At 41.7% G+C, this 24,434-nt stretch overlaps 1 protein-coding gene across 1 annotated transcript; it reads left to right on the top strand.

Moving 5' to 3' along the window:
- The first annotated feature begins 4,625 nt into the window (after window positions 1–4,625).
- On the top strand, window positions 4,626–18,430 carry EFCAB12 (EF-hand calcium binding domain 12). Its single transcript, XM_060238800.1, has 9 exons — window positions 4,626–5,174; window positions 8,376–8,564; window positions 8,817–8,979; window positions 11,502–11,716; window positions 12,205–12,418; window positions 13,188–13,596; window positions 15,323–15,415; window positions 17,193–17,300; window positions 18,124–18,430. Exons 1-9 carry the CDS (start codon window positions 4,674–4,676, stop codon window positions 18,377–18,379), a joined length of 2,148 nt encoding a protein of 715 aa, XP_060094783.1. The 5' UTR covers window positions 4,626–4,673; the 3' UTR covers window positions 18,380–18,430.
- The last annotated feature ends 6,004 nt before the right edge of the window (window positions 18,431–24,434 follow it).

The following is a 24,434-nucleotide window of genomic DNA, read 5'->3' as shown; positions in this document are numbered from 1 at the left end:
TTGCCTTATACACTTGGTGCGCTCTTGTCCCTGCCAAATCAGACTGATTGGCTGGTGCAATTGTTCCTTCATAGCTCCTGGGCCAAACTAGATGTGTTCCATGAGGATGCCATCAGCATTTAAAACTGATTTTTAAAAGCCGCAAGGGCTGACTCCTGATGGGGTCTGCAAGGTGGCACTAGTACCTTTTCAAGTGCTGAACAGCTGCACAGGAGGGATGGTTAAAATGCCAAATTACTTTAAAATAGTGACCTTGCAGCAGCCACAAAGATGTTGTTAGATTTAGTCTGGCCTTTAATCGAGATCTTGAGAGCAGGATTTGAACATTTACTGAAAGAGAACACTTAAAAATTTAGTGTGTAGTGGATAGAGTTTGATACACTTATGGACTGGGTTGCCAACAAGCCTGAATAAGAATGTTCCATCCCTTTAACAGATGCTTAGTTGTGGAAATGATCCTCTAAAACAAGTGAGGGAATGCAAACTATGGCTGCAGCATGGTTGGTTTTTAAAGGAAATGGGTGTGCCACAGCATCTGATTGTTCTTATGCGCAAGCTGTACTCTGGACAAGAGGCCATTGTTAAGAAAATATGGAGAAACAGAATGTTTCCACTTGGCAAAGGTGTCAGACAGGGATGTATTTTATTTCCCTGTCTTCAGTATATATGCAGGACATATAACAAGAAATACTAGCTTATATTTAGATGAAGCTGAAGTGAAAAGTTGAAGGAAAGAACATTAACAATTTGAGATACACAGATGACATCACATTACTGGCAGAAACCTGAAAACTTAAAATGGCTACTGATTAAGGTTAAATCAGGAAATACCAAAGCAAGATAATAGCTAAACCTCAATAATACAAAAGTAACGACCACTGGGAAATCACACAAATTTAAAGATGAAGATGAAGACATTGAAATTGTTCAAAATTTTCTATTCCTTGGCTCCTTCATCAGCCAAAAGGGAGACTGCACCCAAAAAATCAGAAGGAGGAAGATGGGAAGGGAAACCACAAAAGTCTTAGGAAAATCTTAAGTGTAAAGATATATCACTGACAACCAAGATAAAGTTAATTCATGCCATAGTATGCCCCATTAGTATGAATGGGTGTGGGCATTGAACAATGAAGAAAGCTGACAGGAAGAAAGTAGATTCCTTTGAAATGTGGTGTTGGAGAGAAGTTTTATGGATATTGTGGACTGCCAAGAAAGAAATTTCTAGATCAAATCAAGCCTAGAAGCTAAAATGATTAAACTGAGACTATCCTACTTTGGTCACATTATAAGAAGATAAGAGTCACTGGAAAAGACAAAAATGCTAGGAAAAGTTGAAGGCAGCAGGAGAAGAGGAAGGCCCAACATGCAATGGATTGACTTAATTAAGGAAGCCACAGCCTTCAGTTTGCAACAGCTGACAATAGCTGTTAAGCAATATGCTGGTTTGGAGGACATTACTTCATACTTCATAAGCTGAAAGCAACTTGATGGCACTTAACACAAACACAGGATGAATGTTTCTAGCATGTCTATGAAATCCTTGTGGGAGCATGTGAAACTTCAGTAGTGACCTTGATGTCTCCTGAAAAAAATTATATAATCAGGGTATTCTTAGGCTGAAACCCTAAGAGTGCTTTCCAGAGAGTAAGCCCCATCAAATAAAGTAGGACTTAATTCTGAGGAATCCTGCTCAGAATTGATCACATTGTCCAGTTTGTGTAGGTTGACTAAGTTTGTGTTGCAATATTTAAACATATTAGCAAAAGTGAACAATACTCCTAAAAGATAAAATGAGTCTCATTAGAATGACATAAATGGCAACGTTTTTATTATTTATTCATTGATAGTTGACTTTTCTCCCCTGTGGAGACCCAGTATGGCTTATTCCTGTCTTCTATTTTATCCTTACAAGAAGCCTGTGAAGGTGGTTAGGCTGAGGGTGTGTGACTGGCCCACTGTGCTTCCATGGCAGAGTGGAGACTAGGAATTGAGGAATTAGAGATCCTAGTCTGAGATTCTAACCACTTAACTGTTTCTCAGTGAAGGGTAGAGGTGAATTGTTGAAGATTAAAGTCATGTATTTTTAATGTGCAGAATTCATTAAAGTTGTGTATTATTAATGTGCAGCTTAACTAATGAAAAGGGAATATGCATTCCTTCTGAAGTGCCAGTTTTGTACTTCCATTGTTTATTATGGATCAAGGATAAAAAAGGGACTCTCCCTACTACTTACCACATGGGGGGAGGTGGCACTACCCATTCTACAACTTCTTCCTGTAGGCCAGACACATTTCCCTCCCCCCATCCCAGAAGGGCTACATAACTCTCCCCTCTGCCATTTTCCTACAGAGTTAAGTAGGAGTAAAAGCAGACCATTGTGCAAAGTTGGAGAGACTTCAATTTCATTTATTGAATTTGTATCCCGCCCTCCCCGCGAGCGGGCTCAGGGCGGCTAACAATAGCTCCTCTCTGCTGTTTTTAAGGGGAAACCCTCGTGGTTGCGTTGTTTGTTTTTAAGCGTAGGGAATAATCAGCGACACCATTTTCGGGACGGGGTAGCGCACCTATTGACCCGCATACTGGCAATAGCCCTCAACAGATCATTGCCATCGGAGATGCCGCTCCGCTCCGCACCTAACCGAGCTACGTTCGCCGTCTCCCTGCATGACTGTCGCCGGCGGCCTGGCTTGATGGACCACGCCCCGTTCACTCTTGTGCGTCTCGGCCAATCAACTGCGAGGGAGCGCGTCTGTTGCCTTGGTGACCGGAGAAAAGCAACTTTGCCTTGGATCCCAACGCGAGAAACATCTGAGCGAGAACAGAGCGGTGCTGCTGCCTGTTGAGTTCTTGTGGGGCTGCTGGGGCAGCGAAAGGTTTTCGGCGGGGGCATAAGAGAGAGGGCAGGGCGCGGCCGGTAGAAAGGCCATCTTCTGCAAAGCTCTTTGCTGAGTTTTCCTAAAGCAGCCTCGTGCCCTCCACAAAATTAATTTCGATGGAACAAATGAATTGGGTATCGAAGAGTGAAACTAAATGGAGCTCCCTGAGCAGTGCGTCGCACTCTGCGCCTAATGTTGCTTCTGCCGAATGGTTTGTAGAAAATCATAAAAACGCTCGCTTCGTTCGGTTTGCTTTAGATCATGCTCTAGAAACTGCGCATCGGGTCTTAATTAGTAAGATACAATTGGTGCTTTTTGATTATTAGGTGGGATTGTTGCCCATGATACTAAAAAATCGGTTGCTGACATAAAGAAGGCGACGAACGTTTCCGATAATATCCATTTTGGCTAGAAGACTGCAAGTTGTTCATGAAAATCACCTTTTCAGATACGATTTCTTGGTTTTTAAAACTATAATCTATATCATCTTATTAAAATTTAACATATGCAAAAAAATCCCCCACAGCCAAAATATTTTTAAAATATAATATGTCATTGCTTACATTAATCAGTTGCAATTTTTATAGTTTCTCTTCACTGAGTTTAGGTCACATCTTACTAAATGCGGTATATGCGCTATTTTGACTGACCGTGATTTCTAGTCCAATAAATAATAACTTCGGGGGAAATGACAAATCAATTAATTCAGTAACATAATTTTCACATCATTGAAAGCACAGATTCTTTCTGTCATGTAGGGTGCATGTTGCTGCTGTTCATAAATTCCTCATAAAATTACCTTTCTATATTATTTGCTGTTGTAAACATTTATACCTTGTTTCTATCTACAAATATTACATTCATAATATTTACAGAGACATGTTACATCTGCAGTAAGAATTTGGGTAAATTAATATCTTCTTTTTTTTTTTTTGCAAAGAGACAGGTGGATCATTTTTTATTTTTGCAGGCATGGTATTAGATCTTTCGAGTTGCTTTGTGTCATTACACAAAGGAATTTCATTAGAAAATGGAGGCACTGTTTCTGTTCTGTTTTTTTCACAAACTAAACAGCTTAGTTAAGACAGACTTTTGAGAGGGAAGTAGAATTGGAGGCATCCAAACCTATACCTTAAAAAGACTGACTTGTGGAGGATATAAGATAAGAGCTGCCTGTTTTCAGAGAAACACAGACCACTGCATGAGTCACCATTCTGGGGACATGCAGTTGTGTACTCAGCAAATTGTGGCTGAATTATTTAATCACACCTTGAGTGTGTTCACACTACACTAAGTAATGAATTTTGCAGCTGGATTTTTACTGTGTAAGAATAGCAAAAATCCACTTGCCAGACACATTATTTAGTGTAGTGTAAACGCACTCCTTACCTTTGCAAAGGTGCATCTCCAGCAAAGCCTGATTGGACCACAGCAGCAAATCATACAGGGACATACCAGACAGACTCTTCTGTTGATTAATGTTTTGAGCCCATAGGCACCTGTATTTAATTGATTTCATATGACCCACAAGGAATTCTGACACACTGTCTGGAAGTTACTATCGCATGTACCTTAAGTAAATACATCTTTAGTAGGGAAAAGGAAACAATATGCTGTAAACATTATTTATTTGACTGTTGACAATTATAAAGTGACACAGTTTTTAAAAGTGTGCTGCTAAACGTTACGTATAATTTAGATGCCTTCACTCTGAAGTACAATTTCCGATCAGATGACTGACAGAACTGACTTTGAATTTTTCCACCTGTTCCATCACTTCTCAGTGAAAGCAACATCATGTCTGACAAGGAGCCTCTTAAAGAAAATTCTGAGCTCAACCTGGACGGGTTTATACAGCACTGCTTTAAACGCTACAAGCTTAGAGAGAGGCATCCAAAGGCTTTCTTGAAACTGAAACCGAGTCGATTTGGACCAGCTCCGCCTAGATGTCGCATTCTTATTCCCCCGCCTATGGAAGGGGTGTCTTTTCCCAGAGCCAAACTACTGTTACCTGAACGTTTGGATCAAAAGCAGGAAACATTTGCTGTCAAAGAAGAACTTAAGGAAGTTGCTAAGATTCCTACAGAGGAAGATGAAGTCAGAGAACTGGGAGCTTGGATTGAAGAGAGGAAGAAGTTCCAGAATCTGCTGAACAAATGTGCAGATGTTGAGTCGTGGCTGATGGGAAAAGAATACAACAGTGAGCAGGAAGTCAAAGTGCTGAGAAAAATCAGAGAGTCCAGAAAACTGAAGAAGGCCCAGGTGAAAGCCCAGTTAACTGCTACCAGCAGCATTGAGGTAAGTGCAGCATGTTTCACAACCTCCATCACTTGAAATGGCTTGCCCATACCCACTAGCTGGTCTTGAAATGGGCCAGGTGAAATCTAGAGAAGTGGAAGCTTCATAACTATTTTGTGAACCTCTGTGCAGCTGAAGAGTAGAACTAAAACTAGAGGGCACATCTTTCAGAACTCAGAAGCAACATAAAAAATTGTTAATCAGTACGTCAGTCAGGTAAAGCCCAATCTGGAGCTTTTCAGCTTTCTTGTTTTCCTGGTTTTTGTGTTCCTGTCGCTCTGCAGGGGAGGGATCTGTTCTGCGCATGTTTTACTCTTTCTAGTGGTTGATTAGATATTATGTCATTTTTTTGTCTTACATTAAAACTTGCAGTTTAAATCTGCAGGGAGGTATACCAGATATAAAGTGATATAATAACTAGCTGACCACTAGAGAAAGCAAAATACCATGTGCAACAGCCAACACCCCCTCCAAGCAACAGGAACACCCATGTGAGGAATATGAGAATGCAGAAAAGCCACTGTTTCCTTACCACAAGGAGACGGGGGGGGGGGGGGGGGGGACGGACGGAATCTTGATTGATTCCAGTGAAAAAGATTTGGGAAACAGAAAAGACATTTCTGGAGACAGGGCTGATTAGACCTTAAAGCAGGTTGTCAAACATATGGCCTGCAACTGGCTGACAACTGCTTCCTTCTCTCTCTCTCTCTTGCTTCTTTCTGCATCCCAACTTGCTTTGCCAGGCTTGCTCAATCGCACAGGAGCTACAGAGCAAAGCCTCTGTTTTCTGCACTGGCTGAGGCTCCTCCCTTGGGGATGATGGGGGAGGAATAGCTTGCTTTGCCAGGCTCTGTCAATCGCACAACAGAGCTACTGAGCCAAACTTCTTTCTATTGGTTGAGGCTCCTCCCCCTCCTGGTCCCCTGGAAAAGGAAAAAGCCAGAGCTTCCTTTGCCCAGTTTCCTGGATCACCTGGGAGAGATAGAAAAGAAAGCACCTTTAAGACCAATGAGTGCTACTGTTTTAAGCATGTTTTATTTTAAGCTTTTAAAAAACCTTTGTTTTTGTCTGTGTCCTTTATAAAGCTTATATCTCTGCTATACTGGGCATTACATTTTATGACACACGTGGCCCAGCCTGACAAGGACTCATTTATGTCAGATCTGTCCCTCATAACAAATGTGTTTGACACTACCTTAAAGGGTTGTTGTTGTTAACCACTCAGTCATGTCTGACTCTTGGTGATTCTATGGGCCAGCGCTCTCCATGTTTTCTGATCTTGTACTGTTTCTTGGAGTTGTTGCATGCTCAGGCTGGTATTGACTTTTATAGTGTTTAGCCACCGTGTTCTTTGGCTGCCTGGTTTCCTTTTGCTGCTAACCAATCCAAACATAAATTTCTAGTGAATTTTTCCACATGGCCAAAATAAGTTGGTTGCAGTTTTGTGATTTTTCCTACCAATGGCATAGGGTTGCCAATCCCCAGGTGAGGGCAGGGGATCCCCTGGTTTGGAGGCCCTTCCCCCGCTTCAGGGTCATCAGAAAGTGGGGGGTGGGGAGGGAGGGAAATGTCTGCTGGGTGCTCCATTATTCCCTATGGAGACCGATTCCCATAGGGTATAATGGATAATTGATCTGTAGGTATTTGGGGCTCTGGGTGGGGCCCTGTTTTTTAAGGTAGAGGCACCAAATTTTTAGCATAGCATCCAGTGCCTCTCCTCAAAAGACCTGTTAAGCTTCAAAATGATTGGGCCAGGGAGTCCAATTCTATGAGCCCCAAAAGAAGGTGCCCCTATGCTTCATTATTTCCAATGGAGGGGAGGCATTTAAAAGGTGTGTAATCCATTTAGATGTGATGGCCAGAACTCCTTTTGGAGTCAATTGTGCTTGTCACAACCTTGCTCCTGGCTCCACCCCCAAAGTCTCCTGGCTCCACCCCCAAAGTCCCCAGATATTTCTTGAGTCTGACCTAGCAACCCTACAATGGCATGTCTGGTTTTATGCACTCCAGTACTTGCTTGTTCGTCACCTTTGCTGTCTAAGGAATGTGCAGGAGCCTTCTTCAGCACCACATCTCAAATGAGTTGATTTTCCTCCTGTCTTGCTTCTTCACGGTCCAGCTTTCACAGCCGTAGGTTGTTATGAGGAACACAACAGCACAGACTAATCTGCTTTTGGTTGCTAGGCTGATGTCCTTGCTCTTCCATATTCGATTCATGCTCATCATCGCTGTGTGACCCAGCATGATTTGATGTTTTATTTCTGGACTGCATTCACTGCTTTGGTTGAGCAGTGATCCTAAGAAAGTGAATTCTTCCACATATTCAGTCTCTTCATCATCAACTGTTATTTTAATGTTTCTATTCTTCTCAGTGGTCATGATCTTGAACTTTTTGATGTTTAGGAAGAGGCCAAACTTCTCACTTTCTTCTTTGATTTTCTTGATCAGATATTCCAGGCCTTTTTTCAGTTTCCAAAAAGAGGGTTGTGTCATCAGCATATTGAAGATTGTTGATATTCCTTCCTCCGATCTTTACTCCGATTTTTGACTCTTCCAGCTCTAAGTTCCTTGTGATTGTTTTGGCATACATGTTGAATAGAAAAGGTGAGAGTGTGCAGCCTTGTATTTTTAGCCAATCAGTATTTCCATACAGTGTTCGCACAGTGGTTTCCTGATTTGTGTACAATTATTGTATCAACTTAACCAGATGCGCTTGGCCGGCGTTTCCAACTTGACTAGTGTTTTCAGTCTCTTGGCCAAATTTTCTGACACTGGGCTCTGATGTTTGCAGATAATACAGGCCTCAGCAATTCTGCACAGATGGGGCCTTGTTGTTTGGTAGTTGACTCATTGCCCACATGATCTCTTTCTCAAGGATGGCTGGTTCTTTCTCAACTTCCCTTCCCTTGGCCTTCTGATGCTGGGCTTCTTTGCTATGACCATACAGCTGTTCTGTGAATTCTCTCCATCTATTTTTGACATCTTGTTGGTTGGACAGTTCTTTCCCTTGCTTGTTTTTGAGGATGCCTTTATGAGCAGTAAATAGTGTTCAGATCTTTCTGACTTGCATAAGTGCAAGCTTGGTGTGGTAGATTATGTTATTTCCCTGTTATGCCCCCATGCCCAATCTAGTTGCTTTTGATTTGTCTGATGCTGGAATAACGTTGTCTAGGTCCCTTGAATTGTTCTGATGTCTTTCAGCAACTGCTGCCAGTGAGGAAGCCAAAAAGAATCATCCCTCTCATCAAATCTCCATATCCGGAGTCTCTCATTAACCTGCAAAATCTTTTGCACAAGCAAAAACTCAAGCTGGTGGATGTATTCAACAAAGAAGATCGAACCAAGTCCATGAAGTTCAGAAGAGCAGATTTCATCAGAGTTATTGAAGGGGTAGGTAGGAAAGTCCATTCATAAAAGGTGCCCCTGGTTCCACATATGCAAGCATACAGAGAGATTTGGAGAGCTAAGAATGCATTTGGGGAACACTGCTTCCATCTGATCCCAGGGCATGTCTGCATGCTTGGAGGTGGTTCAAGGCCATATTGTATATTTGTAACTCCTATTCAGAGGAAACTGTTTCTTGTGGAGCGTATGAAAGGTGATCAGACTTGATTGCAATTTTACTTTTATCTTTGGTTCCAGACCAAGGTGCCTATCAGTAAAAATGACTTGGAGGATGTGGTCATCTACCTCACATCCATGAAGAAAGGGAATTATATAACCAACAGTGATCTGATGGAATGTCAGAGACTATGGATGGACTACCTAAAGGAGCAATGGAAACATCCCAAAGAAGCCAAACCAGGTGAGGAGAAAAAAGAGTTCCAGAGAAGTTGTAAGATCATCTGACATCTTTAGCCTCAACTTGTTCCCAGTTTCTTTTTTTTTAAGTGGTTTTTTTCTGGTGTGTATGTATGTGATTGCACACCTTGAAGTCATGGTGACATCTGGTGATCCTTAGTGGGGCTAGAACGTTTTTTCAGAATGGTAGCCTGTATGCTGCTGTGTCCCAGCCCTGGTATTCCAAGGAGGTCTCCCTTCCAAGTACTTGCCAGGGTCAGCCCTGCTTTGCTTCCAAGATGTGGGAAGACTGGACTTGCCTGGGCTATCCAGGTCAGGGTGTTCTCAGTTTCATTTGACGATGGTTGTAATAAGGGGGACTCTAGGGGTTCTTCTATACTCTAAGGACTAAAGTTCATGTGAGTGACTACATCTGATCACACGGCCCCAATAAGAACATAAGAGAAGCCATGTTGGATCAGGCCAACGGCCCATCAAGTCCAACACTCTGTGTCACACAGTGGCAAAAAATTTTTTATATACACACATACACTGTGGCTAATAGCCACTGATGGACCTGTGCTCCATATTTTTATCTAAACCCTTCTTGAAGGTGGCTATACTTGTGGCCGCCACCACCTCCTGTGGCAGTGAATTCCACATGTTAATCACCCTTTGGGTGAAGAAGTACTTCCTTTTATCCGTTTTAACCTTTCTGCTCAGCAATTTCATCGAATGCCCACGAGTTCTTGTATTGTGAGAAAGGGAGAAAAGTACTTCTTTCTCTACTTTCTCCATCCCATGCATTATCTTGTAAACCTCTATCATGTCACCCCGCAGTCAACGTTTCTCCAAGCTAAAGAGTCCCAAGCGTTTCAACCTTTCTTCATAGGGAAAGTGCTCCAGCCCTTTAATCATTCTAGTTGCCCTTCTCTGGACTTTCTCCAATGCTGGACTTTCTCCAATGCTATAATATCCTTTTTGAGGTGCGGCAACCAGAACTGCACACAGTACTCCAAATGAGACCGCACCATCGATTTATACAGGGGCATTATGATACTGGCTGATTTGTCTAATTTGGTCTAAAAAAACCCACAACAGTTTTGGGGTGGGGGCTGGCACTTGCTCAGACACAATATAGATCTTCGTCTTTTTTCTTTTCTTTTTTTCTTCTCTGCTGCTTCTCCTGAACAAAGCAGCTCAAAGTGTCTCACAGCAGAAATAACACAGTATAAAACAATCAATACCAATTAAAAGAACTAAACCTTAGCCAATCAGAACAACCCAGGTTAGCAACAGTGGACTTTTCTGCATTCACATTTTCCTTGTTTTTGTGTTCTGTTGCTTGTGGAGGCGGGGGGGGAGTCTGTTCTGCATGTTTTTTTTTCTCCCTCAAGTGGTCAATTGTATATTACATAGGTGTATGTCTGGCATATCTCCCTGCATATTTAAACTGCAGGTTTTAATGCCAGACGTAAAACAATGTAATATCACTTTGATCAGTAGAGGGAGGAAAACACACATGGAAAAGTCTGGCCGGTCTGGCCAGGGGATGCCCTGGTCTGGGGGGTTCCAATCTGCCACCCCCAGCTGGCCAGTGGGGAAAACCCCACCCCCAAACAGGGACATTTGGTGCGATGGTCCTGATATGATGTCACTTGGAAGCGACATCATTGCATCACCAATGTTGTGTGGCAACGCTCTGGGTTTGGGGCAAACTGTATGGTTTTGTAGCAAAAAAACCCCTATAGAATTTTTGCCCAAAACCTAGAGTGTTGCATGGTAACATGATTTCACATCCAAGTGATGTCATCACATCCCGCGCACAAAGTACACATGCCAGAGCCACTCCCAGAGTGGTGCCAGGATCCCCCCACCAGCAGGCAGGTAGGACCTGGCAACCCTGCAATAGGAACACAGAAACGAAGTAAAGAAGATAGTCATACAACTAGGGTAAATGTAATATGAAAGTGAATATAACCTTGGATAAAAGGATATTAAGATCGAGATTTAATATAGGATAATAATATGACAATAGTTTGATGCTGCATTCAGCCCTTCTTGGAAGAATATGGACAGGTTTCAGGTTATGGATAGGTTATATATGTACATATATATAAATATATATATTTCTAAGGCTTATCTTGAATATGTGTTGGTGTATATGTAAACCTTTCTGTACCCGGATTGTTATGGATACTGTTGATGGAAAATATTGTTGAAGTTGGAATAAATCTAAGTTAAAATTCAAAAAAAAAAAAAAAAGGAACACAGAAACAAGGAAAATGAGAATGTGGAAAAGCCCAGTAAAAGGCTGAAAGTAGTTAAGTGGGGGCAAATTTGTTGGTGAAAAGGCTACAAAGAAGGACTAAAGACTCCCCACTCCAGGCTTTGTATCTGTGATGGGACCCTCCAGTGTGTAATACTGTAGGAACAAGGCTTGTTGTCTGTAGTTAGGCTTGAAGGATGCAACATAAACAGATGATTATGAAAGGGCAATTTTTGATAGGGTTGTAACTGAGTATCTTTTTCCTTTGACTGGTACAGAAGATCTTCTACCTACTGATCAAAAAGTTGGTCCTGGAAATACAAAGTGGCTTTCATCAGGTTATAGCAAGTCTAAAATTGTAACATCTCAGAAACGTAAATCAAACCACTTGGAAGTTCCCCCCATCAACACTGAACTGGACCGTATGCATCTATCTTATATTAAAATGGAAGAGGTTGGGAAGAGATACAGAGAAGTCAGACGTCAGCGAAAGGTACTGGTGCAAGTTGATATTCAGAGAGAAAGAGAGACCCAACTCTCATATAATTAGCCACATGTCTCAGTTCTAAAGCATGCACAGCTCCAATTGGGATGAGACCATAATGCATGTGGAGAAGGGGCTTCAGCCCCTCAGTATAGGTTTCCTGACTCAAAATGACCCTGGAGGGGCTATTTGCCCCACTAGAGAGCGGAAAGTGATAATCTTGGATAGTCATGTTCCAACACACACAACATGCATAGCACTACTCCTCAGAGCTGTAGTATTCTGCGGTATAGCAGTAGATGACTACTGCTGCATCTGCGACTGATACAAATCAGTGTTCATTCTCACAGGTTTCCTTAAAAGCTGTTTTGGTTCCCCCCCCCCCCCAATGGAGAATCCTTCAAGGCACCAGAAACCAATATTTCACAACAGTATTTGGGGATTTTCTAACTATATAACGTGTTGTATAACTCAGAAGGTGTTGTCTTGTGTTGCAGAGGAAGATAAACCCCTTAGAATGGGCAGAAAATTGTAGAGTGGTGAAGTCTGGAGACCCCGTTGTGGATCGTCATTGCATGCCAAGCACTGTCACAGGTGACATGGGAGAACTGGTGGACCAGCATCGGATGGCTTGCCATCTGGCCTGGTTTCAGTGCGTCAAGCTTTGTGAACAATATGGAGTTCCACTTACTGAAAAACTGCTGAAAAGAGGTACAGTAAAACCAGGGGACTGGAATGGGGATTGATAAATGTCCTTAAAATAGTATAATCTAGTGTCTTTCATGCCCCAAATGCATAGATTTAGAATAATTCAGAATGGAATGGAAAATCCTGGCAACAGCAAAATCTGCAGATAGAAATCAACAGCAAAGAATTTGTAGATGTTTGTAAGCAGTTGATCTTGCACAGGTGCAAATGCTGTTGGTTACAAATAAAACTGTCGGTTGTCTGACTTTGATTCTGCCCAAATGTAGAATGGGGCACATGGGATGCAACTCAGTCTCCTGCTAATTTCGGTTTACTTTTAAAAGATACAATAAGACTCTCGTCCTCATGCCAGTTAAAGGCACTCTTCCAAGACAGTGCATGAAAAGGTGCTGTCAGTTAGGAAAGGTGGGGTAGAGAAAGGCTTATTATCAGGGGTGGCTCTATCTCATCTCTGGAGGGGATGAGATAATTGGACAAGTTGAGGAATTGCTGCCAAGGATACCTTTTTAAATCAGAGAAACATTTTATTCAATGTAATTATGCTAGAGATGAAAGCCATTGCTTGTTGGACTCAATCAGACAACCTGATTATTTTGGTTTCAATTGCTTGGTGACAGATCTCATGCAAATGAACAAATGGTTTCAACTATCCAGGATATTTTGGATAGCTAAAGTTGTAGTAGTTCAGAGTTCTGTTGTATAGCAGTTTGCGTTATGTGACAACTATCTGATTCTGCCTTTTGTTGTTTTGTTGTTGTTCTCTGTCCAAAAGCTCTTCTTTACCCAGGGGATAAACTATTAAGTTATGGGGGTACCAGGCAAAAGATAAGACAGCCAGGAGGATATTATGAAGCTTGGGACCGACGAAGATCAGTGAGTGAGTCAGTGAGTGAACTGGAAGAACAGCCAAAAAGCCCTTCCAGGGAAAAAGAAAGGTTTGTTCTTCCTGTATTTCCAACAGCACAAGAATCCTTTGGAATTCCCTGGCTGGAATATCGTTATTATGACCAAAAGCTTGTCTTTGTTATTCATGGATTTTCCACAGAGCATCATTGGGAAGCTTCTAGAACAGAAATGTTAAACTTGGCAGGAAAGTCTTTTCCTCTCAGGAGAGCAGAGATGCTGAAAACACCAGAAAAGGCAGGGCTGGCACCATCCCACTCGATTCTTTTTTGGCCATTGTGACGAACTTTATCTCAGAAAAATCTAGCCTTCAGTCTTTTGTCTTACCCTTATCACTTTCTGATTTGTTGATTATAATGCTCACTCTGTCTTAACTGGTATTTTTTTCTTCATAGCTTACTCTTGTGCCCCCTTTGTTGTGGTAGGTATCTGGCACAAAAACCTACTTTCAAAATAGAGATATGGCAATGTTGCCAGTTTTGTGTGGGAAAAGAGCACAAAGTATATGTGCTCAGCAGTCCCTCAATAAAAAAGTGATACCTGTGGCTGCCCCTCCTTAATGTTACTATACATTTCACCCCACCTCCTTTCCAGCACCCTATCCTTGGAGCAGTTAATACTCCTTCCATCCAAGTTCTTGTCATTAAAACAGTTTTTTAAATCCCTCATCTGGCCTGCACAACATATTCAGGTCAAGTGCCTTTGCAGGATGCCATGTCATCTGTTGTGTTGTAGGACAACCTGCCCTATTCAGTTACCACAGTTGCTTGGGAATTAGTCAAGTTAGAGGCCTACTTCGGGGTTGTTGTTGGGCACTTTATGCTCCATACAGCTGAGACAGAAACAACCTGTACCCCACTGGCTTAATAAAAAGGTGGTTGTTTTTTAACCATAAAGTTATGAGTTCATATCTATTGGCTGCGGAGAAGTTGAGGTCTGAACCTTTAGAAAAGACGTTTTGTGGACAATATGTCTGTCAGTCACAATAATTAAGTAGCACATTGTTTGGAGGGGGTGGTTCTATGAGGAAAGTGATATTGCCTTCTTAGTGGTTGAACATGCACTGATGGGCTACATATGCAGAAGAAGAAGAGCTGGTTTTTATACCCCAGTTTTCTTTACCTTACAGAGTCTCAAAGCAGCTTACAATTGCTTTTCCCTTATAAATATAAGTTTAAACCCAATATAATCAAATTCTTCTTCCTCCTCCTCCTCTTCTTCTTCCTCTTCCCACAACATTCACCTTCTGAGGTAGTTGGGGCTGAGAGAGTTCTGAGAGAACTGTGGCTGACCCAAGGTCACCTAGCAGGCTACATGTGGAAGAGTGGGGAATTAAACCCTGTTCTCCAGGCTAGAGTCCTCTACTTTTAACCTGTATATCATACTGGCTCTCAGCATTCCAGTGGAGCAAATGGTTCTCCCTGGATCCATCTGGGGTTGAGAAAACCGCTCAGGAGTGGCCTATTCTCTTTGCATGCTGCACTCCCCATCAGAGCCCCACACACTTGAGAACTGCATTCAATGAGGAACTCACAACCAACATCTGACAGTAATTCCCTAGTGTGTTTTTATTGTTTTAAACCATCTTTGTCATGAATTTACTATAACATACACTGCCCTGAGACCTGCCTTGGCAGGGGGAGGGTGGTCAAAAATCTAACAAAATAAATAAATAAAATATTGTGGTTGCTGTCAACATAACATGTAATTTGGCCCTTAGAAACAGAATGCTGTGCAAAAGGGACTTTGGTAATTTCTTACTATGTTACATTGCTGCTGCATTAGTGTGTTCTTATGGTCAAATGCTCTTGCTGGCTGTTGCATTGTCCTAATACCAACAGTTGCCTTGCATCTGATCATTTCCTCAGCTTTTTTTATTTTTCTTGTTTGAGCTGCATTGTTGCACTGTAAGTATTACAGACTCAACCTGAGGTTCTGTCATTGTAAGTGGCTTCACCATGGTTGATTTGGGTAAATGACTAGTTATTTTTTCTTCTTCCCCAGAGAGCAAGAGCCAGAGCCTAAAAAGCGAGAGCGGGAGGAAAAGCCCATATGGGGCCGCTGGAGGTCCTACTCGGAGTTTAGGAACCTAATGAGGTATGTGTTAAATTTGATAGGAAAATGAATGATTCACTCAGATCTTCCAAGATCTGGAGGTAGAACTGTCACTCAGTTATTTTAACATCGCTGACTTATTGGCTCTATTAAGATTGCCCTAATTGGTCAGCAAGAGCTGGAGACACAGATGCACACATTTGCATTTGAAAATGCATGCAACACTGGAAGGCTAATAAAGGTATACACATAATGTGTATATTTTATTTATTTGTAATTTGTATCCCGCCCTTCCACCAGGTGGCTCAGGGCGGCTTACAGCATATAAAATCTAACATAAGAATATAAAAGTTTAAACATTTCATACAGTTTACATGATTAAAATTTAAACAGTTCACACAATTTACATAATTAAAATATTAAAACATACAGCAATCTTATAAAACTACACTCGATTTCAAATTTCAGTGCTGGTTAGTTGTAAGCCAGCCGGAAGAGGGCTGTCTTACAGGCCCTGCGGAATTGAGCAAGATATCGCCTGGCAGGGGTGGAAAATGTGCAGTTTCTGGCATTTTGGCATAAATAAAGCTAAGGCGGCACTCCTGGGAGTAAATTCCACTGAATAAAATAGAGCTTATTTCTGAGTATATGTGCTTAGGACTGCTTTCTTTAGTATATTAATTTCCCCATGGCTTGTTTGCTTCAGGGCCTCTAAAATATCACAATGGAATCAATGGGCAAAGATTTACAGCACCAATAAGTTTTCCTGTCCGTAGTTCCTCTCATCCCAGCCACAGACTTCTGCTTTCTTTGCCTGCTGTTCCAGAGTGACTTTTTAGGAGGCACCAGGGAAGATTAGCCATGCACATACATTCACTACCACCCCACAATGGCAAGTAAGAGTCCTCTAGCTTTAGCAAGCAGATCTTTGGGCTTAGTTTAAAGGGTCCTGAGTCACAGCACTGAAAATTGCCTCTGTCAGAGGCCTTTTAGAGCCCCAGCTATTCAAAATCGACTGTAAGAAAGTTAGAGCAGGGGTAGGCTACCTTTTTGGTCCAGATGTGCTTCCCCCCAGTGCAACATATACCTGTGAACGTGATGTTATGCTGACAAACACAATGGGGGAGGGGGAAAAGGAGGGTTATTACTTGGCCAGGCACACCTGCATTAACCTAAGCCTTAGTGGTTCTGTTAGTATCTGAGGGATTTGGCTGATTGGCTCTACAGGTCTCGGAGGTAGTTCCAGACATAAGGCCTATCTGCTGCCTTCTCCTGTGCTGTTAGTTGCAGGAGTGCTGCCAGCATCTCGAGTGCTTTTGCAGATCCGACCCTTGGTGCCAAGAAAGATAGCCTGGTATGCAGCTGTTGGCAGACATGCTGAAAGTTGCCTAGCCCTGAGGCAGAGGAACCTATAATTCACATGAGGCAGGCTCATAAGTTTTAAAGCTAAATCTCAATATGATTTGGAGCTGCCCAGTGGCAGTTTGGAATTCCTGGAAAAGTGGGATTGCTGTAACTCCCTTTTTTGCTGCTGCTCTTTATGCAATCCAGTTGTCCTTACGTCACACAAACTCTCTCTCCAGGTGAGTATTATTACCTGTTGATTTAGTTCAGTTGGTATGAAGATCATGCATGTTTGTGTTTGTAGATGTAAGTGTCTATGTTATGAGTAGAAGATAGAGAGTGCTAGCTGCAAGAGGTTAAATTTGTTTCTGGTATGAACTGTCCAGAATTTGGGTCTAAGACCACATGCTGCTTGGACAGTTGGCTAGGCCCCCAGCTTCCTCTGATTTCACTTTTGTAATATTTCTGTTTACAGACGACACTCAAAAAGGCTGCAGCTTGCTGCACAAAATCTTTGGGATGAAAAGTCCGTTGAAAGTATATCTGAGTCACAAGTACAGTTTGAAAACCGATTCATTGAAAGGTACAGTGCGCTATGTTTTTCTAGTACAGTATTAAAACCTTTCTATGCCATTGTGCCTGAAAGATCTTTGACATAATTTTGCTTCCCCAGTTGAACAATGAGAGATCTACCCTCAACTGCAAACTTGTTAAATGGTAATACCTGCACATTAAGATCTTGATGCTGCACATGTCACTGAGGATGTTTTACTGCAATGAAAAATAATGCTAATGCTGCTACTGTATAAGAGCAAAAGTATTTTTAATCACATACTAACTGATGTCATCAGAGCGGTATATTTAACTGCACTTAGGTATTTCTGCTAGCATGCCCCTAGGATAGAGTCAGTCCAGCTATCCATCATACAAGACAATGGATGGAAACGAATGCAGGATTTCTGCTTGCACTAAATCTGTTGCGGCAGTGGAAATGCTCCTTCTGATCAGCTGAATTAATTTCCTTGTCTATGGCTACGCTGATATCTATAGAGGATGACATATTCTCTCAGATTTCTTTTTAAAAACTTAAAGGTGTAATTTTATATTTCTTACTTGACACTATGGTAATCCTATTCAGATGTTTCTGTTTCTTTTCATTTTCCTTCTATGCTTACTGTTGCAGTTTTTATGCTGAATGCTGATATCCATTTAAATTTTCATTATAGTTTGATATAGCTTTTTATTTGTATTTGTAAGATGCCACAAGAGTGGCATATAAATGTTTTAAATAATAATTACAATCATACTAGAATTCTTGCAAACCCTCATTTTATGACTATTCATTTCTATTGTTGCTGTTCCTCTTCACACGCACACAGATTTATTTTCCCGAATTGTGTTTATAGGGAGATGCGAAAAATGTTCGGCTTCCTCAATCCCAAGACTGATGCCAACAGCTTCTGGCCAGGACATCTTCTAGACAAACTGCGGCTTTACCTACCCCAGATGGAACATGATGGAGAAGCTCTGTTCAGCCATGTTACTCGTACATGCCCTGTCTATCCTGCCATTTATCATCCTCACCGCAACTGGCCAGTCAGTGAGCAGAAGTTTGTGACCTATGGTAATCCAGATTCCCAAAAGAACTATTATTATATTTGACGCTGTTCTGAGGAGAAACTGTTGCACAGCACTAACATTTTATGAACTGTTGATGACCCTAGTGGGTCCTCTGCAATAAGCCATTGTCCTGCCAAACAAAAGACATCGTAAGAAATCACTGTGGTAATATGTGGTGACTATGTGATTTAGGAAGAGGGGCTTTCCTAGATGATCAGTCAGGTGTGTCATGATCACAGTTTACAAGTTGCCTATTAATGCCCTAGGATCTCCACAGAACAATAGCCTGTCTTGTATGTGGTTTGTATGCAGAAGGTCCCAGACTCTGTTCCTGGCCTCTATGTAAAGAATTTCCACTTAGTTATCATAAGTTATAGCTGATTCTCCCTTTCCTTTGGGCACTTGTTTAATCCTGGCTTTAGATGGACATCTCGATACCTTGTTTAATGAGTTGGGGGGGGCAACAGTGGGAGGATTTCTAGTGTCCTGGCCCCAATGGTGGACCTCCTGATGGCACCTGTTTTTTTGGCCACTGTGTGACACAGAGTGTTGGACTGGATGGGCCATTGGCCTGATCCAACATGGCTTCTCTTGTGTTCTTATGAGTTCAAGAATTATGAAGTTTGAAAAGAAATACTTATGTCTTGAATCTATTAACAATCAATTTAGTAGGGTAACCTTGAGTTTTCAGTTCTGCCCACCTTTTTAAAAACAATGTCCTAAACACCTTTTCTTATAATGAAGTGGTCCAACCCTTTGATCACTGTAATTTGTGTGTGTGTATCTTTCCCAGCCAGTGCGTATGTAAAGTTAGGGTTCATCTTTGATCTTTTGTGCAATCCCACATGGATACTGAGCATTAACAGGTCTACCATCGGATAGGTCTTTACAGCTAGAAGCCTCCAGGGGACACTGCATGCCGGAGCCAGAAGTTTGTTCCTACGCAGGGAATGCACACTCCTGCACAGTCCAGGGCCACCTACCCTTAGTCCCTCTTTTGCTGCTGAAGGAGAAAGTCATGTTTCTGTAGCTACAGTTGAGAGGATGTCTTGTTCAGAGTTGTTGAAGCTATGTTGGCTTCCGAGTCCCTTCCATGGCTCAGAAGGCCCTTTTCAAGATGTGCACCTGATGTGGAGCAAAAATGAAGCAAAACGATGAACACAAACTTGGTCTGTTCTGTTTGGGTAAAGGTCATAGTGTCTCCACATGTAAGGCCTGCAAATGTTTCACCCGTAAAGACTGGAAGGATAGGGAATCAAAATTTAAGGCAGGGTTGTGGGAGAAAGCCCTTAAAGCCTTGGAGCCCTCATCCAAGATCCCGGAGAAAGCTCCCAGTTCTCCGTCTTCAAAAGTGACACAATTGGCGCTGCCTTCGAGATTTGTGTTGCAGAGAATCTGATCTTGGGCTCTGCAAGAGAAACCCAGGACCCCTGAGGTCTGAGACCTGTACCCATTTCTATCTCTGATGGGGATGGAGATATTGGCTTATCATATAGCCATGTTTGGTGCAAGTACGATCTGGAACAAATAGCCACAGTTCTGTGGTCTCAGCCCCAATCGCCTATGCGATGGCCTTTGATACTTACATGATGTCTCTGGGATATTTGTAGGAATGGGCAACAACTTCACGGGCTCCAGGGATGTGAGTTTATATCATTATCCTCATTTTGTGTCTTTGTGTATACCTTCAGCATCCATGTCACGCAGCCCATGTGCTTCTATTCCTGCAGTGAGAGGAGAAGAGCCAACAATCAAATCCGATGGATCTGATGCAACATTGGATCTGAGTCCAGATTAGAGGATAGGCAAGCAATCTCCAGCATTTCCCACAGAGGATAGTCAAATGTTTGGAGAACAGTTTATTCACATGGCCCAGTCTCTAGAGATAGAAGTCATTACCTCGAAGCACAAACCCAAAGATAAGATTCTGAGTTGCCTCTATTCAGAGTCTCCCAGGATTATTGCTTCCCAGCGTTGGAAGGCCTTGAGGACCTCATGCAGGAACGGTGGCAGGAACCTGCATCTCTCCAGCCTGCCTCCAGAAGGGTAGACCATTTCTATAAAATCAAGGAGCCATTTAGTTATTTCACAACTTATCCTCCTTGGTTATGGAGGAGATTCAGTCAGTGTTCCCTCTAAGCTGAATTAGTGCGGGCTAGCTCAGTTTTTTAGCCTCCGTCTCACACATTTTTGTCTTAGTGCAGGAAAAATGGCCCCAGAGCAAACTAATTTATGCAGTAGCTCACAACTTTCATGCCAGTAGTTCATGAAATACAATTTTTGTTCACAAGACTCCACAGCTTAGAGGGACTATTGGATGCAATATTAGATTTGGTTACAAATTAGAACTTAAATCTATCCCCCCCTTGCTCTTTACCTTTCAGGCAATCCAACCAAATAGCTTTGAGTCTTGCTCAGGCTTTGGCCTCTCTAATTAACAAGGGCACCATAGAGGAGGTTACTGTGTCTCAGGCATTGGGAGTTTCTTCTCGCATGTTCTTAGTAGATAAGATGGCGGAATTAGATTTTTTAGATCTCAGGAAATTAAATATTTTCTTCCTGTTTCAGAGTTCCATACAGTGTCCATTATTTTGATTTTACAATGATTAAAATTGACTTGTTGGTTCATTGTTATTGGTTTGAAAGATGCCTATTTTCATGTTTCTGTCCACCCTCAACATTGCAAGTTCTTTACATTTTCCTGGGTGGAATGACTTTTTCAGCACACTGTCCTACCCTGTGGTCTAGACACTCCACACAGGGTATTCTCTGAGTGTTTAGCCCCAGTTATTGTTTACTTCTCTTTGTGGAGTTGCCATATATTTCTTTACTCAAATGACTGGTTACTGGTGGCAGATTCCAATGACCGATTGTTGAGTTATTGCACTCTTGTCCTGGCAACCTGTCAAAGACTAGGACTCCTGATAACTTGGGATAAATCACAGTTAGTTCCAGCTCATAAGGTACAATTTATCAGAGCTATGTTAGCTTCCCTAGTGGGAAAGGGTTTTCTACCTCCTCAAAGGGCACAGGTTGTCTTTGGTGAGGCAGTTTCACTGGTACCAGTCAGCTTGGACAATTCTTCGCCTTTTGGGATACATGGTTTTTACCACTGCAGCAGGGGCATAGCCAGGATTTTTTTCTGGAGGAAAATTTAATTAAATTAATTAAATTAAAAATTTAATTTAATTTAATTTAATTACTACCTCCCATGCCAGAGTACTGCAATACAGAGTACATGCACTGCACTCCTGTTTATGGCTAGGTTACATATATGGCCCCCACAGCTCTGGTTTCTACCTTATTATAGAGCTGGGATTCATGCCTTACAGCACAGATTCTGTCATACGTTCTTTAATGTGGTGGCCTCTATGGATAATTTATCCTGGGGGATTTCCTTTGGAATTTCTAAATATGAGGTATACCTTACTATGGATGCTTTGTTCTTGGGCTGGGGTGCCTGCTGTGAGGCATTAACAGCTAGAGGTTCTTGGTTAGAAGATGAGAAGCTGCTGCAGATTAACATTGTAGAATTGCGAACAGTTATGTCCTTAGTGGTTTCTCAGATATCCTTCAGAGCCTATACATTCTTGTCCAGGGAGACAATACAGTTATGATGTTATATTTAAAAAAGGGGGTCCAGGGTCCAGAGATCTATACCTGGAAGCTACCCTTCCATGGGACATGGCAGTGAAGCTCAGTGCTTCCATTCAATCATGCTTGTCACACCCTTGCTCTTGGCTCCACCCCCAATGTCTCCTGGCTCCACCTCCAAAGTCCCCAGATATATCTTGAATTGGATTTGGGAATTCTGGCTATCACATTTAAAGGGACCACACACTTTTTGAATGCCTTCCCTACATTGGAAATAATGAAGGATAGGGGTACCTTCGTTTGGGGCTCATATAACTGGATCCCCTGGTCCAATCCTTTTGAAACTTGGAGGGTATTTTAGGGGGAGGTGAAAATGCTATGCTGAAAATTTGGTGCCTCTATCTCAAAAACCACCCCCCTCGAGCCTCAGATACCCACAAATCAATTCTCCATTATACCCTATGGGAATTGGTCTCCATAGGGAATAATGGAGTGCCCAGCAGACATTTCCCTCCCCCTCCCCCTGCTTTCTGATGACCTTCCAAACCAGGGGATCCCCCAGGGGGGCCTCCAAGATCCCCTGCCCCCACCTGGGGATTAAGCAACCAAAGTGAAACATAGATAAGGGTGGCAGAGATACAAAGCAACACTTCTGTGTATAAATTAGTCTCAATTGTTCTTCTGAAAGCTAACACAAATAAAATTACTTTTAACACAAAAATATAACTGACCTTATCAAAATACATTTGTAGCAAATGAAACATCAGCAGAAGATCCAAACACCTAATGACATTTTTTTTAAGTTTTAAAAAGGAATTTTTTATGTTTCCTGCATAAGAGCGGCAGGCCAATCTCCCTGCATAAGAGCAGTAAAAATAGAAATTTCCTGCACGTCTAAGAGGCAGTCCTTCATTCTATTTGCTTCACGGGAGACTGAACCTGTACTTTCTATGAAATTGACTTAAGAAAAAGGAAATTGCCTCTTTGGACTTTTAAAAAAAATGTCATTAGGCATTTGGTTTTTCTCCTGTTGATGTTTCATTTACTACAACTATATTTTGATAATGCTAGTTATATTTTTGTGTTAAAGTAACTTTATTTGTGTTAGCTTTCAGAAGCAGAATTGAGGACCAAACAAGATTTCTTCCACATAGAAATCTAATAGACAATACCAGTCAATTAGTCAGTTTAATCTTGCATTGTAAAGCAACAAAGCAAAAAGCTGTAATATTATCATTAGACGTCCGTAAGGCCTTTGACAGCATAGATATCACCTATTTGAAAACAGTTTTTAAACTGATGGGCTTTGGAGAAAATTTTTTAAACTCTATAAGTGCTTTGTATGCTAACACAGCAACCAAACTAAAAATCAATAGCTCAACATCTAATTGGCTCCCATTACAAAGGGGTACAAGGCAGGGGTGCCCACTTTCCCCGCTCTTATTTATCACAGCCCTGGATCCTTTAGCTGAATTAGTTAGAATGTGGGATGAAATTCAGGGGATTCAGATAGGGAAAACAAAACATAAAATAGCATTGTATGCAAATGATATAGTTTTATTTTTAACCAACCCTTTGGAATCGCTCCCAGCATTACAACAACACTTTCAGCAATTTACCGAAATATCAGGTCTGTCTTTCAATAAACAGAAATCAATATTGCATCCGATTAATTTGGATGTGCTTATTGAATCCATTATAGCGAAATACCCATATTGCTTGGCTACAAAACCATGGAGGTATTTAGGAACTTTTATACCACCCAAATATGCAGATTTATGGGAAGCTAATTATATTCAACTCCAAAAATCAATTTACAACTGACTCAATAATTGGAACGCTAAAACAAACCCGTGGTTAGAACAGATCCAAATCATAAAAGCCTTTATTCCCCCCAAATACCTATTTTTATTTCAAGCCCTCCCAATAAACATTAAAAATAGCACCCTTAGAATTTGGCAAAGCAAATTGAACAATTTTTTGTTGGCAATTCAAAAAAGCAAGAGTTAACTCAAAGACATGAGAACATCACACAAAGGTGGACTAGATCTGCCCAACCTAAAAACATACTATGAAGCTCTGATCCTTGAAAACCTGAAGAGAGCAGCAACAGCTGCAAACCTCCAGAATGGGTTGACATAGAACTAGACCTGTTACTAGCTAGCTATTTATATGACCTGTTGTGGAATACAGATCTAATCAAAAAAAGTACCAAACAAGCACTTTAACCTGTTAGAACATGCGCTCAAAATTTGGCATTGACAAAAGCCTACATTAACTCCAGATATCTCAAGCCACGCCTCATTTATTAATCAGAAATGGTTCCCCTCCCCAGGCCAAGACTCAAGAGAATTTGAAAAGTGGAAATCAGGTATTAATCGTATCACGGCTGGGGCCGGGTCAGGCAAAGTCCAGAGGCAATCCGAGGTCTGTAGCCAGCAAGCAGGAGTGTCCAAGGGGCCAAATCCAAATCGCTGTGCAAGTATCGCAGGTCCAAGGTCCA

This window comes from Heteronotia binoei, chromosome 5, assembly GCF_032191835.1.
Source record: "Heteronotia binoei isolate CCM8104 ecotype False Entrance Well chromosome 5, APGP_CSIRO_Hbin_v1, whole genome shotgun sequence".
Taxonomy (NCBI): domain Eukaryota; kingdom Metazoa; phylum Chordata; class Lepidosauria; order Squamata; family Gekkonidae; genus Heteronotia; species Heteronotia binoei.
This window is presented reverse-complemented; position numbering and strand designations above follow the sequence as displayed.